Genomic DNA, 19,823 nt, shown 5'->3' with positions numbered 1-19,823 from the left:
AATAATAAAATATTAATAGGTTTTAGTAACCCTTTTTTATTAACATTAGTAAAACATTTCTCTGTCTCAACTTGAAATAATTTGAAATATTTGTATCAAAAACAACAAAAAGAATAATCATTTTATTGTTATAAAGAAATTATGAATTATTTAAAGAATAAAAATAACTATAAACAACATTTTCCTAGAAAATATCCATCCATTCTGTATAAATTAAAAATAAATCACTACTCAAATTTAACGTCTTTTTTTTAGATGTAAATGAATGCAAATCAGAAAATAACAAGTGTGATGGAAACTGTGTTAATACTATGGGCTCCTACAACTGCTCATGCCCTGTAGGCTATAAACTGCAAAATGATAAATTAAGCTGTCGAGGTAAAATAACTTATTTTTAAATGAGAAGTAATTTATGACTGCATTGTGTTTGCTCTCTTTACATGTACTATTCATAGCAGCACAATTATCATAAATGCAGATACCGCATGTTTCCAGCTTTTGCTATTTAAGATTGTAAATATTTTTTTCTTACACTGCTATGGTTAATAGTTCTATTTTTATTTTGTCACTCTTATTTATTTGGAATACATTTTTGTTTCTGAAAATATTATATTTAAAGCAATAATATAGTCTAGTATAAGTTTATAATTGTCTATAATTTAAGTAATTTTAGTTGCAAATGATGTTTTCCAAAAAAATTATAATTTTGTAATGTTTAATTTCATCTAGCATGTGATGCTTATCATTGGGGAGATAACTGTGCAACTACATGTAACTGCAGCATACAAGGCATGTCAAGTTGTGATGCTGAAATTGGATGTCAGTGTAAAACAGGCTGGGCTGGGACATGGTGTGAGATTGATCAAGATGAATGTTCTAGTGAAATTTCTCCTTGTCTGCCATTGTCTTCATGTATTAACACACCTGGATCATTTGAATGTCGGTGTAAAGAAGGATACATTGACTTAACTAACCATACATGCACCGGTAATGTGAACATCCTTTTTATCTTTGTATTTCTTTTAAAGGCACATACACATTATTATTAATTATTAATTATTGAATGTATTTTAATACACCATGTAAGTAAAATTATTAAAATATTTAACAAAATAGTAATAATTATATTTAAATGAACAATGCTTCTGAAATAGTAATGTTAGTTTTGGTCATTACAGTTTTAAAAAAAATTGTAATTTACATACAATCAACTCTCTTAAAATAGTAATAATTATGACTTATTACTAAACTAATCACTCATTTTTGTGTGCAAATACAGTTATAGAAATCTGCATTATTACCATGTGTTTTCAGAATGTTATTATGGAACTAATGGATATAGTTGTACGCAAAATTGCTCATGTAATATAACAAAAAGTATTTGCTTTCCTGAGAATGGAACATGTGAGTGTCTAAAGGGATGGAAGGACACAGGCTGTAATGCTGATATAAATGAATGTAACTACCAAATCAATCCATGTCAGAACAATTCAAACTGTGTTAACACATTAGGATCATATAGATGTGTCTGTGATAAAGGCTTCTTTAAATCAAACCATGGTTGCACTCGTAAGTATTTTATATTTTTATTTATTTATTGTTTATTTTATTTTTTATTTTGCTGAAATCATATTTTAACATTTGAACCAATTATAAAAAAAAATGGCGGTTTTGAGTACAAACTAATTTAAAAACTACATGAAAAACATAAAGATTTATTGTTTTGTTAATTAAATTTCAAAATGAATGTTTTAAAAATAAATTTTAATTATTTTACAATGTTTGTTTTAGCTTGTAGTAAAATGAAATTTGGTCAAGACTGCAGTGAAAAGTGTAATTGTGTTCAGCTTCACACTGAGAAATGCAATAATATCAATGGATCTTGTACATGTAAGCCAGGCTGGACTGGAGTTCATTGTGAGAAAGATATTGATGAATGTTCAAACACTAGCTACTGCCCAGATGAACATGACCATTGTTTTAATATAAATGGATCGGCCGAATGTAGATGTGATGAAGGATATGGAAAATCAATTGGCCCATTTTGTGAAGGTGAGATAAGTAATTTTATAATTGTTATTTATGTTACACATCAACTTATGCTTAAGTTAAGTTAAAATTACATTTTAATTCACTGTTTAATTTACACCTAAGTCACATTTTAATTGAAATAAAATCCACTCATTTGACATATGACAAATCAGCTGACAAATGAATTATTTCATCTAACTATAGTAAATCAAATTTAACTTTAGTTGATTAACTCAATAATTATATTCAAACCAACCTGTGATTACAATAGTTATTGTAAACATTTTACACTTACAGATATAGATGAGTGCCTTGATCCATCTTACCAGTGTGACTTGAAGACTACGACATGTAACAATGCAGAAGGATCATATGAATGTATTTGTAAACCTGGACATTTAACAAAAACAAATGACAAATTTGCTTGTATAGGTGACTTGTTATATCAGCTGATAATTTGCTTTTTGTACTTTTTAGAAAGCAATAGAGCTGAGTGGACATTCTACTGAGTTGAACCCAGACTCAAACTTAAGACTTTTGGGTTATCAGTCCAGCGCTCTAGCTCTAGACTACGCTGTTCCATAAGGAAATCATTGAGAGACTCAAAACTCAGTTCAAGGGCTTGAGTCAGTAGGCATGTGTTAAATGTGATATGACTGGACATATGTAGACCATAAAATTCCACACTTTGTAGATTTTAAATACAGATATCATCAGCCTTAAAAGAGAACTACTTAAATTTGAGAAATGCTGTGAAACTACCAATACTATTATATACATATAATAATTTAAATATTAAATTATTCCATTAATAGTAATATAATAACAATAAACAATATTCCTATAAAATTTGAAACATTATTTTGGTAATTATTGAACATGATGTCTAATACATTTATTAACATCAAAATCACAAAGTTATTACATAATCTAATGATTCAACTGCTGATAATTCCATACAGTGAACTATGTTTCATTCCCATTGACTGTTCAACTTCAGTACCCCAAAGAGAACATAAACCCGTTCTTGTTTATTTCAACTACGAGAGAATCAAGAGAATTATCAAGTAAAATTGCAGATAGTGTAAGCTTTATTTATTACAAAACATATGTTTAGACTAGAAAGTTAAGAAGGGTTACTTTTTTTTTTTTTTTTTTTAAATAGTCTATTTAAATTAGCATGTTTAGATAAAATAATCTTCTAGGATATTATATATATATATATATATATATATATATATATATATATATATATATATATATGGGATAAATATAGTTATCAGCAATAGTAGCATTTGTATTGTGATTGTGTAGATCAGAGGTCTCCAAACTTTTCGGCCCGAGGGCCGCATTAACTATCAAATTTCAGTTCGGGGGCCAATTTCTTCCAGGCATGTCTTTGATTTTTCTGGGCAAAGTTCCTCAGCCATCACCAACAAACGGTTTTTCTGTGGACAAAAAAATCTCAGCGGGCCGGATGAGAGGACATCGCGGGCCGCATCCGGCCCGCGGGCCGTAGTTTGGAGACCCCTGGTGTAGATCTCTGAAAAGGCATTTAACCAACGTTAAATTATAAATAAATCACTTTTGGTTTTAAAACAGCTTAAAGTGATCATGCAACATTTATTTCAGTTAACTAAATTTGGAAAAGAAAAACTTGGTCAAGCTATTTTGCCTTTCATTATAAATAAACTTGTGTAAGTATTACACCAAATTTGATTTTGTGGTGTAATTACTGTAACATTATATCTTCATTAAAATAAAATATTGTTTTCATTTATAATGTTGACTTATGCCAATACATTATGTTCAGTTAAAATGCTATATTTTAAGACAACTTACACCTGTTAAAAATTACTTTTTTCTAAAGAAATGGATCCGTTATTGCCTATACAGAACTACAGGTTGATCAATTGTATAGTAACAGTGACTCAGACCCTGCTTCAACATTTGCTTATGAACTAAACAAAGCAGGAAATTTGACTATTGGTTCTGAAGTAATTGAAGTACTGGATGTTTCTGTGTGTAACACTTCATGTAAGTCAATAAAAGATATTATAATTTATTTTTCTCATCCATTTCAATAAACTCAAGTATATAACTTAATTGAAACACATTTCATTATAAAACAGTAAGCTTTTAAAACCACCTTATTGAGAGTAATTTGTATTGGTTTAGTGTCTGAGCATAAGAATAGTAAAAATACATTTTATTGCACTCATTTAAAAAAAAACAACTTTGATTTAATAAATTAGGTATTCATGACCATTTATTCCTTTTAAACCCAAAAAAATAAAAATATTACAATAAATTAACTTTTACAGCTAATGCACATACATAATTGTTTGTTATTAGTGAAAAAGCTACCAAGTTCATGTGAAGTGTACTCTGTCTTGAAGAACTGTTCATCTAATCCATCATACAAAGAGAACACAGTACCATCGTGTAAAATCATAGGTAATTCATTTAAAATAAATGTAAAAATTTATCCAGTACTTATTATGGATTTGCAAAAGAAACAGGGGAAATCTACTTTATGTACCCATGTTTATCTCTTTCTGTTAATATTGCTACTTTATGTACCCCATAGATCCAAGTTTGAAAGGATAACTTTACTTATAGTGCTAATATAGGCTATAAGTAGCAAAATACTGTATAATTATGATTGCCTTAGTAATACTGATTAATGCAAAATAAAAACTCAAATATTTTAAGATGCAGAAAACAATACTGCATTAACAATTGGACTGTCTGTTGGACTTAGCCTGTTGGTCATCATCACAATAGCTATTGTGGTGCTTGTTATCTTGCGCTATAGAAAGAGAAGACAAAAACATGATCAAGAGGAATATATTGAAATTAATCCGTAAGTCTTTGAAAAGAATGTGTTTTAATAACTTCATAGTAAAAAATTAAGTCAAGATAGCATATTTTGATTTCTTTAAAAAAAAATATTTATCAAAGAGCTCAGTCAACATATGACTTGTAGTGATTATGTAAATGACTTAATGTTTATCTGCAATAATTGTATAATTTTAACATAGGTCTATAACTTTGTAATAATAATGCTGTGATGAAATATAGCTGTATATATTGTCTGTCATGAAAGCACATTCAAGATTCAGTGTTCTAATTTTTGTCTTAATTTTTTTTCTTAGACCACTACTATCCCCATTACCACATGAAACTGTGTACAAAACAACTGAGGAGAAACATGCTTACAATACACTTGATATGAAAGATACAGATCCTGTTGTACATTATCAAATGATACCAACCACATCAGAGGAACAAGGAGCTGATTTACCTGACCAAAACACTGATATGAATACATATTATGAAATAGTGAAAGATGCAGACAATAAGACAGCCACATTTAGAGAAATGGCTACTAATTCAAACAATGAAATTACTCCCAACATTCCACTAAGAAAGAAGAAGTCTAATAATAAACCAGCTGAAGATTCAGAAATAACCAACAGTACATACAATGAAATACAGAATAATCAAAATAGTGTAAATGATATGAATGCAGAAATAGACAACACTCCATACAATGAAATCCCCATCAATCAAGACCATGAAGTTGTCAACAGCCTAGAAGAGGATAACAGTCCTTATAATGAAATTAATCCTGACGAAGATAGAGGTCACAATCCATACCATCAATTAAATGAATCTGGAACAAATGACTTGGACAAGGAACATGTGAGTAGTACAAATTTGGAAACATACATTTTTTAAAGTAGGATCACAATGACTGGTTCAGATTAAATTAGAAGTTTTTTTTTTTAAATAAATGTTCAATGTTTAATCTTTAGCTATACTTCAATGACAAGTTGTTTTTTTGTCATTTTTCCCCCACAGGTTTATGAACAAATCCAAAAGTGAAGAGTTGAATCTAATCTAGGCTTAACCACATTAGTAATCATTAGTATGATATAATAAACAATATTTGTTTGTAAATCATGTTTCCTTTTTCATTCATACATTAAAATTTACATGGATATTGTTTCCAATACCCCTGTATGAATATGTTACCAGGATGTATAAAACCCCAGCATTTATAGAATACCTTGGCAATTTAGCAATCCATGTTGTTCTTTGAATCACAGAATGAAAGTTCCTGATTTTCATAAGATGGGCGAGTCATAGTCTTTCAATCCAGTGGTCAGTTTTCTAATTTGATGTATGGCTTAGTTCTTTCAAGCAATATTATATTCTACACTTTGCCTGTGGTTGTTTAGGTAAATGTATGACCCATTTCCTAAATGGAAATATTTCATTATTCTTGTTTTTTTTTAAAGCAGTATTAAATCAATTTGCTCAAGGTGTTCAAATGAGTTTGAATTTAAATTCATGTTTGAGTTATGTTTGCCATTGTAGTTTGCTACAAGTTAAATTATGCATTTGATTGTCATTTTAACTTCTCATGTCCAAAAGTATAAATAGTTCACAATGGTTTAGTCTTTTATATGGTGCCTTTTTTACATGATTAATTCATGGAAAATAGATATTGGCTAAATCCTTTTGTTGGAGTTACTAAATGCTTCATTCTAGAACTGTCTTGTGATTCAATTTCTTGTTCTGTGTGAGGTGAGAGAACATTTGTAAACCTACATTTTCAAGCCAACATATTGAAAGAAAACTCACATTAAATATATATTCATAACTTTTAGCATATGACTGGTTATTTTTCTTTCATTTTATTTATTGCAATATAATCAGTATATTTAACTAATGTCATGTTGTATTCAATATTTTGTGTTTTTTTAAATTAAAATGAACATAAAGATTTTGTGAAAATTCCCAAGGTACTTGTTCAATGTTGGTAACAAAACCACTTTCTAATAATTATATAAGATTTAATTAACTGAACTAAAAAATAAAGATATATCAGACATATACTATTAACATTTTTACTTATTAAGTGTGTACTATTTAGCCTAGTAGTATAAATGGAAATTTTTTCTTTTTAATTTCCCTCTTTCTTTGTATAATTTAACTTCCAGTATCATTCTACAAATATTGAAGTTAGTGTAACTTAAATAACAAAATTGACTGGTGTATTTACCTTATAAACACAACGAATTAGTAGGCTATTTATTTAGTGGCAGAAATCTTAGATGAAAATCTGATTGTCTAGCCAGTATCAGCAAAAATATTAATTTGCATTAGTTTGTATCAACATGAAAATAATTGTGCATAAACCAATAGATTAAATTATCTTTACAATTATAATATGTAGTGAAGAGGGATGAATGGGGGTGAATGTTGTTGTTACTTGGTACCCTATCCCATTCGTCCTTGTTCAGTTCTTTTGCTGTGTGTTGTAATAGTCCGATTTGTAGCAGTTTATGAAAGGATTTATAAGTTGTATGAGCACCAATATATTCTGAATTTTTTATGCTTGTTATCATGAGACTAGATGGCATGGTCAAATGATAGAGGATTTGTCTGCTAACATAAAAGTCTAGAGTTCAAGTGCTTGGCTAGAGTCCCTGACTCCACCTGCTAGTAGGCAGGTCTATGTTTTTAATTCCATTTCACATGAGACAAAATAAAATGCAAAACTTTAAATTGATTCACAAAACACATTCACTAAATAATGACACAAATGCACTTTACTCAGAGCAATGAAAAATTCATTATTATATTATTATATTATGATATTATGATATTATATTATTATATTATTATATTATTATATTATTATATTATAATATTACTATATTACTATATTATTATATTATTATATCATTATATCATTATATCATTATATCATTATATCATTATATCATTATATCATTATATTATTATATTATTATATTATTATATTATTATATTATTATATTATTATATTATTATATTATTATATTATCATATTATTATATTATTATATTATTATATTATTATATTATTATATTATTATATTATTATATTATTATATTATTATATTATTATATTATTATATTATTATATTATTATATTATTATATTATTATATTATTATATTATTATATTATTATATTATTATATTATTATATTATTATATTATTATAACTATACTAGCCTACTTATCAAGTTGTGAACTAAAGTGTTAAGACAAACGCTACCATGTATCAGTTTTGTGATGCAACTTTTAATATCTTTTTTCCTTAACTGTTGTATATTGCAATATGTAGACAATAATTGTAGTAATAGTGTGCAGATATTAAAATAAATACAAAAAATTAATATATTTTAAAACTTTGTGAACAATTTATTGCTAAATATTATTACATATAATATTTTCGTAAAGTATACTCAATTACTAACCAACAATAATTACGATTTACAAGTTATTATAATTTATATATTAATTCTAAACATATTATTAACATTAAACCTAATCCGAAATATAAGATAATCATAAGGTTCGGTTAATGAATGGAAATGGCAAAGGCTGTAATGTGGTTAGTGAAACATTTTTTGCAACTATTAATCTAATTTTAACATAATATCAAGGAGATATTAACTTTCACTGAAAAATCATAAAATTAATTATACAATTTTTTTTACTAAGAAAAACATTTTAAGTTTACATTTAGGATTTATTATGTTCCAAAATTGTTTTGGTAATATTCTAAGGTTTTTAAAAGCATAAGAAATGGTTTGCTGATATGTCAGTACATAATGTTTTCATTGTATATAGCTTCACTAAAAGGAGAAAGGACTTTCTTAAACTTTAAACATTTAGCAGCTGGATCACTTGCCATCACAGGGGGTAGTTCCATGGACTGATAACTTGAGTCTTCCCTTGTACGTTGTCTATTACTAAAAGTAAGTATATATTATTTTAAATGTTAAAAAATACACAAGGCAAAGTATATTAAAATACATACATTTTGAGTGAATGTAAGTACTAGACAATGTAGATTAAAAAACACACCTGAAAATAAAAAATTCTTTACCTTTAAAATTTTAAGCTCTAAGTAAAATATATATTTATTTAAAAAAGACACCAGAGTTAAATAAAACGAATAAACAAAATTGTGAATTTTTATCGAAATAATTTTCAAAGATTAGATTAGGTTGGCCTGTCACCACTCCTGGGACAAATGCCACTGACAAGAGATATCCAGGCATCTCTGTCCAGTGCTAGTCTTTAGCCTAGTAATTTTTTGACTGAATGATCCCGATTAATTTATAATCACTGACAGGATTTAATAATAAAAAGTAAATGTAAGTACTTACTCATTAATAGACTTTGAATATAGATGGTATTTAGTTAACTGCTTTTGATGAACAATAACATAAACAGCAATAACCACAACAATGATGATAAACACACCAATTCCAATTGAAAGTCCTAGAATTAAGGCCAACCTGTCTGTTAATAAAGAAATTACATCAAATATAAAATTAGCACATTTTGATTTGCCTACAGACAAAAATAGCTAAATAAAGTTATTTAAATAAAAATATATTGTCAATTTTTTTGAAATACCTGTATCTTTTATAATTGTCTTACACTGTGTAAGATTCTGATTATTTTCGTAACAATTTTCATTGGATGAACATGATTGAGATAACTGAGTGTACAGGTCACAAGTATTGTCTGGAACTATTAATTAACACAAGAATTAGCAGAAACTGAAGAAAATAAACAGATGATAAAAATATTTTGTTTGAGGTAGGTAGGTATTGTAATAGATTGAAATAATTGTGAGGTCAAGGGAACTCACTCTTCTGTATTAGTTATATTTATAATATTGTTATCTTGAGTGATGTCCCTTGTGTACTCCCTTCCGCCCTCTCTGGTGTTACCATCATGAGGTAGTTAGACCCAATTAAACGTGTTATATACAACCACAGGCTTCTGTCGTCAATCTATTATAACTGGCGACGAAGGATAAACATCTACTAGAAAGAGCACCTACTTACGCAAAAAAGAGGTTTGCTAGAGCTTATTAGCTAATTATTTCTAGAATTATGGCGCTGTATGGCCAAATAAAAGAATTTGATGCGAATGATGAAATCATTCAAGATTACCTAGAGAGGTTAAGCTTTTACCTAGAAGCTAACGACGTGACGATAGAAGCCAAAAAGAGAGCTGTTTTGTTAACAGTCATAGGGCCTCAACAATTTAGGCTACTAAAAGACTTATGCGCACCAGCCAGTCTAACTACCAAGAGCTTTAACGAGCTGAGCAAATTGCTAACAGACCACCATGCGCCTACCCCATCAAAGTTTCTATGTCGAGCTAGATTTGACAGTAGGACTCGGCAACCAAACGAGTCAATATCAGAATATGTTGCTGCTTTACGTCATTTAAGTGAATTTTGTGAATTTGGAGAAACGCTGTCTGACAGATTATGTGAAAAGTTTGTGACAGGTGTAAACAGCCCTGATATTCAAAGAAAGTTGCTGCTCGAGTCAGATCTAAAATTGGAAAAAGCAATACAACTTGCAATGTCATTCCAGCAGTCATCAGATGCGGCGAGATCTTTAGCACCTTCAGAGATCCATGCAGTAAACAGCAGGTTAGTCAATAAACATCAACCCCAACAGAGCATTCCAACTTATGCTAAACACCCTGCTCGTTCAAATCCTAGATCTAAATCTAGTAATAATTATCAAAAATGTCATCGATGCAAAGGTCCCCATGCATCTCATCGATGCAAGTTCAAGTCTGCAACTTGTTATAAGTGCAGTGAGCAAGGTCACATTGCTAAGGCCTGCTTTGCAAAGTCTTCGTCTGTTGCTAAATCTAGCCAGTCAAGACAGTACCGCAACCAAAAGCAGCACTATGTTAACTCTCACCAAGACTACCTAACCCAACCAATGAACCACTCTACCTGTGAAAATGCTCAAATTGATTTGCAGCCGGATTTCAACCTGTTCTCTGTTAAATCAATAAGTCATGCTCCCATCAATGTACCAGTTTATATCAACGGTAAGAGCATCAGCTTCCAACTTGACACTGGAGCATCTCTAACAGTCATCACAAAGAAAGATTTTGACGCTGTCACAGAAAAATCAGTGCCTCTACAGCCATGTCACAAGTGTCTAACAACATACACTGGTGACAATGTTCCGGTAATAGGAGAGTGTATGGTTCATGTAAGTTATAATGGTCAAAGTGTTAAACTTCCTCTTCTTGTGGTTGAAGGAAATGGACCGCCATTACTAGGTAGGAACTGGTTAAGTGATCTTAAGTTAAATTGGGAGAGTATTTGTTCATTGAAGAATGTAAAAGAATCTAGTCTTACTTCACTAGATAAAGTTATATCTGAAAAAAAATGTGTTTTTGGTAATTCAGCTTTACTAAATGATAGAACAGTGAAGTTAAGCATTAAAGATACAAATCCAAGATACTGCAAAGCTAGAGTTCCACCTTATGCAATGAGGAATAAAATTGAAAATGAGCTAAGTAGATTGGAATCTAATGGCATTATAAAGAAGGTAGACTATTCCGATTGGGCGACACCCATTGTGCCAGTGTTAAAGAAGGATGGTTCTATAAGAATTTGTGGAGACTACAAAACTACACTGAATAAGCAAATAGAGCTAAATAGGTACCCTATACCTAACATTGAGGAAATTTCTTTGAATTTGGCAGGAGGAGACAAATTCACTGAATTAGACTTTAGTCATGCTTACACTCAACTAGAACTGCATCCAGATTCAAAAGTCTATACGACAATAAACACACATAAAGGACTCTACCAATATGAAAGACTATGTTTTGGCATATCATCTAGCCCTGGAATTTTCCAAGCTGTCATGGACAGTATTTTTAAGGACATTCCAAATGTTTGTGTGTACTTTGACAATGTGTACATAACTGGTAAGAATGACACTGAACATCTTAAAACACTTGATAAAGTATTAAAAATTGTTGGTGAAAAAGGTTTAAAGGTAAACAAAGATAAATGTCAATTCATGCTGACAGAAATTAGTTTTCTTGGTTATATATTAAGCAAGCAAGGCATCAGACCTCAACCTGAGAAAACAAAAGCCATTAAAGAAGCACCCAAACCTGAAAATACCCAACAACTAAGAGCTTTTTTGGGCTTGATAAATTACTATGCAAAGTTCATAGAAAATCTGTCTGGTAAACTATCACCACTGTACAAGCTGCTACAGAAAAATGCAACTTGGCACTGGGGTAAACAACAAGAAGCTGCTTTTAATACAGCAAAAGAGGCTTTGTCTGCTGACACCTTACTAACTCACTATGACCCAGGGAAAAGACTTATATTAACATGTGATGCTTCACCAGATGGTGTAGGAGCAGTCTTGTCCCACATGGATGAGAAGGGTGACAGACCCATTGCTTTTGCCAGTAGATCTTTGAACCAGGCTGAGAAAAATTATTCTCAGTTAGATAGGGAAGGCTTAGGCATCATTTTTGGTGTTAAGAAATTTCATAAGTTTCTGTTTGGTAGGAAGTTCACCATCTTTACAGATCATAAACCATTGCTAGGTTTATTTGGAGAAAACAAAACCCTACCTGAGCATGCCTCACCAAGAATTCAAAGATGGGCTATCACACTAACTGCATACAATTATGAATTGAAATACAAACCTGGATCTGAGAATAGTGCAGATAGTCTTAGTAGATTACCTTTAAAAAACCAAAGCCTGAGCTATGTACCAGAAGATGTATTTGTTCTCTTCACTATCATGGATAACTCCAATATAAATGTGAATGATATTAAAAGAGAAACACAAAAAGATGAGTGCTTAATAAAAGTATATGAATACTGTAAGAATGGTTGGCCTGAAGAGTCTGTGAATGATGACTAAAAGCCATATAAAATAAGAAATAAAACCCTTTGTGAAGATAATATAAAAGATGGAGAAGATGCAGTCCATTATCAGTCAGAGTTGCCTAAACAAAGTATTTGTAACTTAATAAATGATTATGGTGATATGGCAATTTCAAATACATTAGTAAGAAAGAATGTGATCATCAAACAACTTTGCTAACATCATTAGCACTTACAGAAACTAAAAGGGTAACATCAAAAGAAGAAAAAGATTTTTGCCATTTAATACACCCACTTCAAATACTGGATCACAGTTGCAAAGTGATATGGTCCAGAATATTACTCATAAACAGTATTTTTGGTTACCAAAAAGCACTATCAGATTACATGAGGAAATTGATCAATCAAAGAAATCTATGTCAGTTAAGGATCTGAATAACAGCATAATACTTTCAGATGCCAATTCAAAAATAGTTCCATTAAATCATGACAAACATTCATTGAAAGAGAATTTGGTGTTAATGAGAATGTGTATCTAAGAAATTATGGGAGAAAGGAAAAATGGATACCAGGTCAAATTGTTCAATGTACAGGACCTGTGTCTTATAAAGTAAAAACAAATGATGGACTTATTGTCCGTAGACATGCAGACCAGTTGAAAATAACTTGTGCAGATAATAAGTGTGAATCTGTCAATCCCACCAAATCTGAACAGTTCACACCAACTCAGTTGTTCCACAACCAAGTTCTGTTGATATGAGTGAACCAAGTTGTCTGGAGTCAGAAAATGTAAATTCTGGAGTTAATGATTTAAATCCTAGACCTCCTGAGATAGAGAATCCAGATGGTCAGAATCTTGAGTCACCAAATCAGAAGCCACTGAGAAGGTCAAGCAGGACAATCAAAGTCCCAAATAAGTTAGACCTATGATTCTAAAGGTCAAAAGGACTTTGACATTATTGTTTTGTATTTTGATTATGTTGTAGCATATTGTGCATTGTTTGTAAGGATGTAATCTACCATAGTGTTCATGTTACAATATAATTGGTGATTTTAGGATACTATCAATTGTTCTATTGAGAGATGTGTTATTGTGTTCTAAGGGTAAAGGGATGTAATAGATTGAAATAATTGTGAGGTCAAGGGAACTCACTCTTCTGTATTAGTTATATTTATAATATTGTTATCTTGAGTGATGTCCCTTGTGTACTTCCTTCCGTCCTCTCTGTGCGTTACCATGAGGTAGTTAGACCCAATTAAACGTGTTATATACAACCACAGGCTTCTGTCGTCAATCTATTATAGGTATGTGCAATTGAAAATATTTTCAGGAATTATTAAGATTGGTTACTATGTGAACTGGGGGACTACGTGGCCTAAGCAGTAGAGTGCTAGACTGCTAACCCATAAGTCTCGAGTTTGAATTGGGTCCCAGGCTGTAGAACTTCTCTTAGTCTACCCAGCTCTCATTGGTAACTAACTTATGTTAAGGAAAGTAAAGGCTACTGGGGAAAGTGCTGACCACACATTCCCTTCACATACTGAGAATCATAACTTTTTTTTATGTGAACTATATTAATAATGCAGATATATATTGTTTATATTATGAATGGTAGGTGGATTAAAAACAGCCTAATGCTACTAGAAAAAACATATCTGTAAAATATTTTATTAATATATCTTCTAGCTGTGTAACAAAACAGAAATGGCAAGCTGACATTATTTGAAGGCTTCAACAATTTTATTTATAATTTGAAATTATAACTAACTTGATTGGTTTTGTACTAAAACATTCATGATTTCTATGATGTCAGAACCAACAGTTATATTTTGATTATTTTTTAAACTGATGGCAAACTTTGATGCAGAATATGCAGGAGTGCTGGTATAATTCAGGTCTACCACAATGGCTGTATGAACTATGATAGATCCATCCCTGTAAATGATTACAAAATCATAATCGGTAAAAAAAAATTGAATTAGTATTATGATGATTTTCTAGATTATTATCAAACTAAAGTGAAATGACTATACACGTTGTATTGTTGACAAGTTCAGTTTTGTATAGTATCAAGTGCTCATCAGAGAATAAAAATAAAAACAATGCGAGAATATGGTGGGTTTATTATTATTGACACTGATAGGTTTGAAAAGTGTTCATTCAACATTACAGTTGATATTATTATACTTACGAGAACTTTGAAATCACAAATGGAAGAATTTCTTTTCCCACTTTATCTCCACCTAACTTGTTTAACTGAAATAGTTTTATTTATTTTAAATAATATAATGTTTATAATACTTTTCTAACATACAGGAGGTCCATAAATAAAACACATTTATAAATATAAGCGTGGGGATGGTCAGACTTGTATGAACATGTGCAATGAAGAAGAATGCATGGGGAAGGGTTCAGAAAGTTCGACATTATACTTTTGCATTTCGAACACTTAAATTTTGAAATGGAATTTTAGCAGTTTTTTTGCCTTTAATTTCTATTATAAAAAAGTGATTAATGATCTTGTTAATGGCAAAGCTCATGGAATAATTTTACAAAACAAAACACATTTTCAAAAGACAAAAATGTGTCATTAAAAAAACAAAATTAAAACAATTATAATTTTTATTGCCTATTGGAAGTGGTGGGGATAGGGGGGAGGGGTAGTTGCTGCTGAAGTGTGATTAAACTTTAGGGGCAGTGTCTAGCTTCTCGTGACATTTAATGGTTTAGTAGGAAAGATGTGATAGTAGTGGTAATGATACAATAATTGGGCCTTTATTAATGGAAGACAACATATGTATTTAGTGTAATATTTTACGACAAATAACAATAAAACATTATAAACAGTCTTACACTATCTTCAATATTTAATTTAAGAGAGATAAACTGTTTTGTGTTGTAAATAAAAACATTTCCATCAGGTACAATATTCAATCTCAGCTGCATTGGGAAACTGCGAAAATTCACTGAAGAAGATATAAGATAATGTGATAATATACAAACAATTAAAATAAGATTGTATAAATTATTCATTAAGTAATAATAAACTGTTTTTGGAGAAATAAATTATTTCAAGTCTTTACCCCTAAAAGTTATGCATGTAAATGCAATTTTTGGAAAAAGGTTTAAACTAACCTTTACAGGGCTTCGTATTGTTGACAATTAGATAACCTTGTTTACATACACAATCATATGAGCCTTGTGTGTTTTTACATTGTTTTGTCTCATCACAAGAGTAGGTGGGATCTAGACATTCATCTCTGTCTGAAAACAGAACAATATGACCATATTACACAGATTTTGTCATTTAGTACAATTAGAAATTCAGTGATTACACTGAAAATATTTGAAGGTTGTTACTTATATTTTAGTTGCTTGTAGCTACTTATTAACATAAAACACATGCATCTCTTTTAAAATCTATGGTTTAAAAATATTTAAAATTTGTTTTTAAAGTAACACCCTCAAATTTTATATTATTTTTATTTTACAAAACATTTCATTTGATCCGTTATAACTGTCCAAGAGTTGGTGATTCTTATATAAAGAATCTTGTATAATTTTTGTTTCAAAATTAGACAAACAATCCGGAAAATTCGGGGAACAATAATGTATGGATTAAGTATAATTATATTTCATAAGTAATAATTATTTAAAAATAAAGTGGTGCTTTAAAACAACAGAAGTTTGAGATAAAAGTTGATAAAATTTAGTGAATTTTAATTTTTGAGACAACATATCATTGATTGCTTGAATTTTTCACTTTCTTACTTAATTCTAATGACATGTTGTAGTGTGGGCCTATATCCAGAGACTAGCTAAGAATTTTTGACATTTTACTTGTTAGTACACACCTTGGCAGTCAGATCCATCAACTCTTTGATATCCTGAATCACATCTACACTCTGCAGATCCATTCAAATTAAAACAGCTCTCATGTACATCTGGGCAGTAGCTGGTGTTCAAACACTCGTCTATATCTGTTTCACAGTTAGAGCCAGTCCAGCCTGGTTTACATGTGCAAGTTCCATTGACAGCATTGCAGTTATTGCTGTTGTCTTTTACACATGTACAAATCTTCTTACAGTCCTGGCCATAGTGGTTCTCATCACATGCTAAAATAAAATGTAGACCACCACTTGTAAGGAATATCACACTCTGTACTATTTTATAAAAATGAAAGCAGAAAAATAATGAGTAATCGCTTATATCGAGCTATGGTCATTTGACAAAAAACAGAAATGTCTGAATGAAATGGAAGAATGTTAAATGAAAAATGATACCACTAAACTGAACAGATTGAGGTCAGATACTCATTGTGTAGGAAATATTAATAAGTGTTAGGGCTATCTAAGTCATTCTGTTTTTTTTTTAAAACTTCAAGGCACCTCAAAAAGTGTGCCCAAAAAAATTACAAAATGTATTTATTAATAACTATTATTTCAACAAGAGTTTGCATATTCATAGCTGCTGACTTCATTTTTTTGCATAAAAAGACTTGTAATTTGCATTTTGTCTACAAACAATAAAACAGTAAAAGTAGATACATTTTAACTTACACAAACAGCCAGTAGTGGAACTATAGAAGCCAATTTTGCAGACACATCTATAAGAACCAGGTGCGTTGACACACTCGGCATTGACTGAACATACATCACTTGTACTACATTCATCAATATCAGTACTGCAGTCTGGACCAGACCAGCCTTTTAAACAATCACAATTTCCATTTTCAATAAAACAGATTTGTGGTTTGGTGTTGGTAGTGTTGCAGGTACAATTTTCAGCACAGTTGGGGCCATAGAAGCCATATTGGCAAGCTGTAGAGATAAAATGAAACAGGCAATGCTTTTTATAACATCATTATTAGTAATGATCAATACAAAATACCATGCTTTGAAATTTTTGATTAAGCAGTACAAATGAATCACCAAATAACTCAATTTACCTCTGCAAGTTTTTTTGTCTTCTAAAAGTTCTGTCTTGTTTTGGCAGGAACATGAAAATGATCCATTACTATTGATACATTCACCACCAACACAAGGGTTATTTTCACATTCATTTATATCTAAAAAAAAAACAACAATTAACAGAAGCTCATGTAGTTCCTTATTCACTTGAATTTCGTAAAGTTTAGAATTAACATTTCCACTTTTTTAAACAATTCTATACATATTAGTACAATACCCGAACAATCATCAGTTTATAGTAGTACATTTTACATTTTTAAAAACAAAGGAAGCAAAGAAAAGAACATACCAACACAGGAATTATTAATCATGCTGTATCCAGAAAAACATGAACAGATCTGGGTATTATTTACTAGTACACACAACTGTTGACAGCTGTTTGATGCAGGACACTTCTGATTTAGGCTGCTAACTTAAATTTTACCAAACAATTTCTACATGTCAATTTCTTTACAACAAATTATAAGAATAATACTTTATTATCATATTAAAGATGATTTTAAAAATGTAATATCTGTTAACATTACATGATCTGGCAAGCAAAATGTTATTTTTTACTAAAAAATGTTATTTTTTACTACAATTATGTATACATGTAAATGAATTTGCAATGATAAATAATTATAAACAATTTAAATTTTAAAAAGTTGTATAATATATTGAAAACTTACTAATACAAGTATTTCTAGTTGTTCCATTTAATTCATATCCTTCGTAACATTCACAAGCAAATCCACCAATTGTGCTTCGACATTCCTGGTCACAGTTATTTAACTCTTTTACAGCACATTCATTTATATCTATTGAAAATAAAGAATTAAATTAGAAAATATATTACAAAAGTTAAATCAAAATTTTAGTGTACCTTTTTATGTAAACTGAACATTTTGTAATAAACAAGTTAATTAAAAAGTCTAGTGACATTTAAGCGCAATTTCCTTATGTTATCTAAAAATAGCTCTGTCGTAGCGTAAATCAAGAGCAGGGTTAGTAAAACCATTGTTTAGTTATTAAAACGTTTTTTATTAATTTTTTTTTTAGTATTTTACATGTTTTATTTACAATAGATTTACATGACTAAAAACCATTGCGCGCCTAGCTACCGCACGTGATGTCACAGCCATTGAACGTGATGGCGCAGCTATTGAACGTGATGACGCATGGGGTGTGGTTGGATAAAAATGCCTACTAATTCGGTCCAAATTTTAATAAATTCAAAAAAAAATTTGTGACCGATCGAAAGGATATTTTTGAAAACTTTCTTCGACAATATTGTTCTAAATTATGGCAGGAATCGATTGGTACATGTTTCAAGTCGCTAAGTGGTCTGGTTGCCGAGATATGGGCCAAAAACTGCATTTTTTCGAGGTTTTTTTGGCTTTTCGGGGAAACCCATGGAAGAAACCCGGAATTGTTTTGGCCTATGTTCATCCTCATAACTTGCTTAACATAATTGCTTTTGAAACTAGTCCTCGATATTGCTTCGTTGAGGAGGAGATACGACTTAAAGCTGCGGACACACATCCATCCATCCATTCATTCATTCATTCATACATCCAGAAATGACGGGTTAATAAACGCAATTCTCCAGAATGGAAATTGCGCTAAAAAATTAAAATTATTAAAGTATGAAAGCAAATATATCTACCATTGCATTGTGTTCCATTAAAAATAAAACCTTGAGAATAACAAGAGCACTGGAAGCTGTCTTGTGTGTTGGTGCAGATCTGGTCACATGGGGAACTCAAACATTCATTGATATCTAATAACAGATTTATATGTTTAAATATAAGTTTTTAATGTGTTGAACAACACACATGATTTACAAAAAAAAATCTGCAATAAAAATCTGCAACATAAATAAAACTACTACAATAATAACAAAACTAAAATACCTGAACACATAAATAAACAAAATATAACTACCTGTACAAGTATTGTTAACAAATGAATATCCCTCTTTACACTGGCAATAAAAAGAGCCAAATGTGTTGACACAACTTGATGTTACAGGACATGGTGGTACAAGACTTGAGCATTCATCAATATCATCCTGGCACCAAGT

The 19,823-nt window shown here is 30.3% G+C and overlaps 2 protein-coding genes across 2 annotated transcripts in view; one reads left to right on the top strand and one right to left on the bottom strand.

Moving 5' to 3' along the window:
• The window catches only part of LOC131943795 (uncharacterized), a 42,898-nt gene extending 35,192 nt beyond the window's left edge, over positions 1-7,706 (top strand). The window contains exons 37-48 of the mRNA XM_059304077.1: positions 256-378; positions 730-987; positions 1,315-1,569; positions 1,792-2,052; positions 2,329-2,463; positions 2,994-3,115; positions 3,664-3,728; positions 3,902-4,068; positions 4,387-4,488; positions 4,747-4,897; positions 5,190-5,739; positions 5,899-7,706. Of these exons, the coding sequence (XP_059160060.1) occupies positions 256-378; positions 730-987; positions 1,315-1,569; positions 1,792-2,052; positions 2,329-2,463; positions 2,994-3,115; positions 3,664-3,728; positions 3,902-4,068; positions 4,387-4,488; positions 4,747-4,897; positions 5,190-5,739; positions 5,899-5,922 (2,213 nt within the window). The 3' untranslated portion in view covers positions 5,923-7,706. The remainder of the gene's footprint in view (positions 1-255; positions 379-729; positions 988-1,314; positions 1,570-1,791; positions 2,053-2,328; positions 2,464-2,993; positions 3,116-3,663; positions 3,729-3,901; positions 4,069-4,386; positions 4,489-4,746; positions 4,898-5,189; positions 5,740-5,898) is intronic.
• A 652-nt stretch (positions 7,707-8,358) lies between these two features.
• Positions 8,359-19,823, bottom strand: LOC131943810 (fibrillin-1). The gene is made up of 14 exons (XM_059304103.1): positions 19,685-19,823; positions 19,407-19,520; positions 18,430-18,558; positions 18,048-18,170; positions 17,737-17,856; positions 17,348-17,608; positions 16,643-16,903; positions 15,924-16,052; positions 15,642-15,754; positions 14,980-15,044; positions 14,557-14,723; positions 9,520-9,636; positions 9,267-9,402; positions 8,359-8,846 (listed from the first exon to the last, which is right to left on the bottom strand). Exons 4-14 carry the CDS (start codon positions 18,067-18,069, stop codon positions 8,696-8,698), a joined length of 1,542 nt encoding a protein of 513 aa, XP_059160086.1. The 5' UTR covers positions 18,070-18,170; positions 18,430-18,558; positions 19,407-19,520; positions 19,685-19,823; the 3' UTR covers positions 8,359-8,695.

The sequence above is a fragment of the Physella acuta genome, unplaced genomic scaffold (assembly GCF_028476545.2).
Source record: "Physella acuta isolate Inbredline_101_S28 unplaced genomic scaffold, ASM2847654v3 ptg000039l, whole genome shotgun sequence".
Taxonomy (NCBI): domain Eukaryota; kingdom Metazoa; phylum Mollusca; class Gastropoda; family Physidae; genus Physella; species Physella acuta.
Note: the sequence above shows the minus strand (reverse complement) of the source record. Positions and strands in the feature narration are given on the sequence as shown.

Coding starts and splice junctions, on each gene's coding strand:
- LOC131943810 (XM_059304103.1), bottom strand. CDS start 18,069: ATGATTAATAATTCCTGTGTTG. Junction 17,609..17,736: donor AGACAAAAAAACTTGCAGAG/GTAAATTGAGTT, acceptor TTATCTCTACAG/CTTGCCAATATGGCTTCTAT. Junction 15,755..15,923: donor CAATACGAAGCCCTGTAAAG/GTTAGTTTAAAC, acceptor TATCTTCTTCAG/TGAATTTTCGCAGTTTCCCA.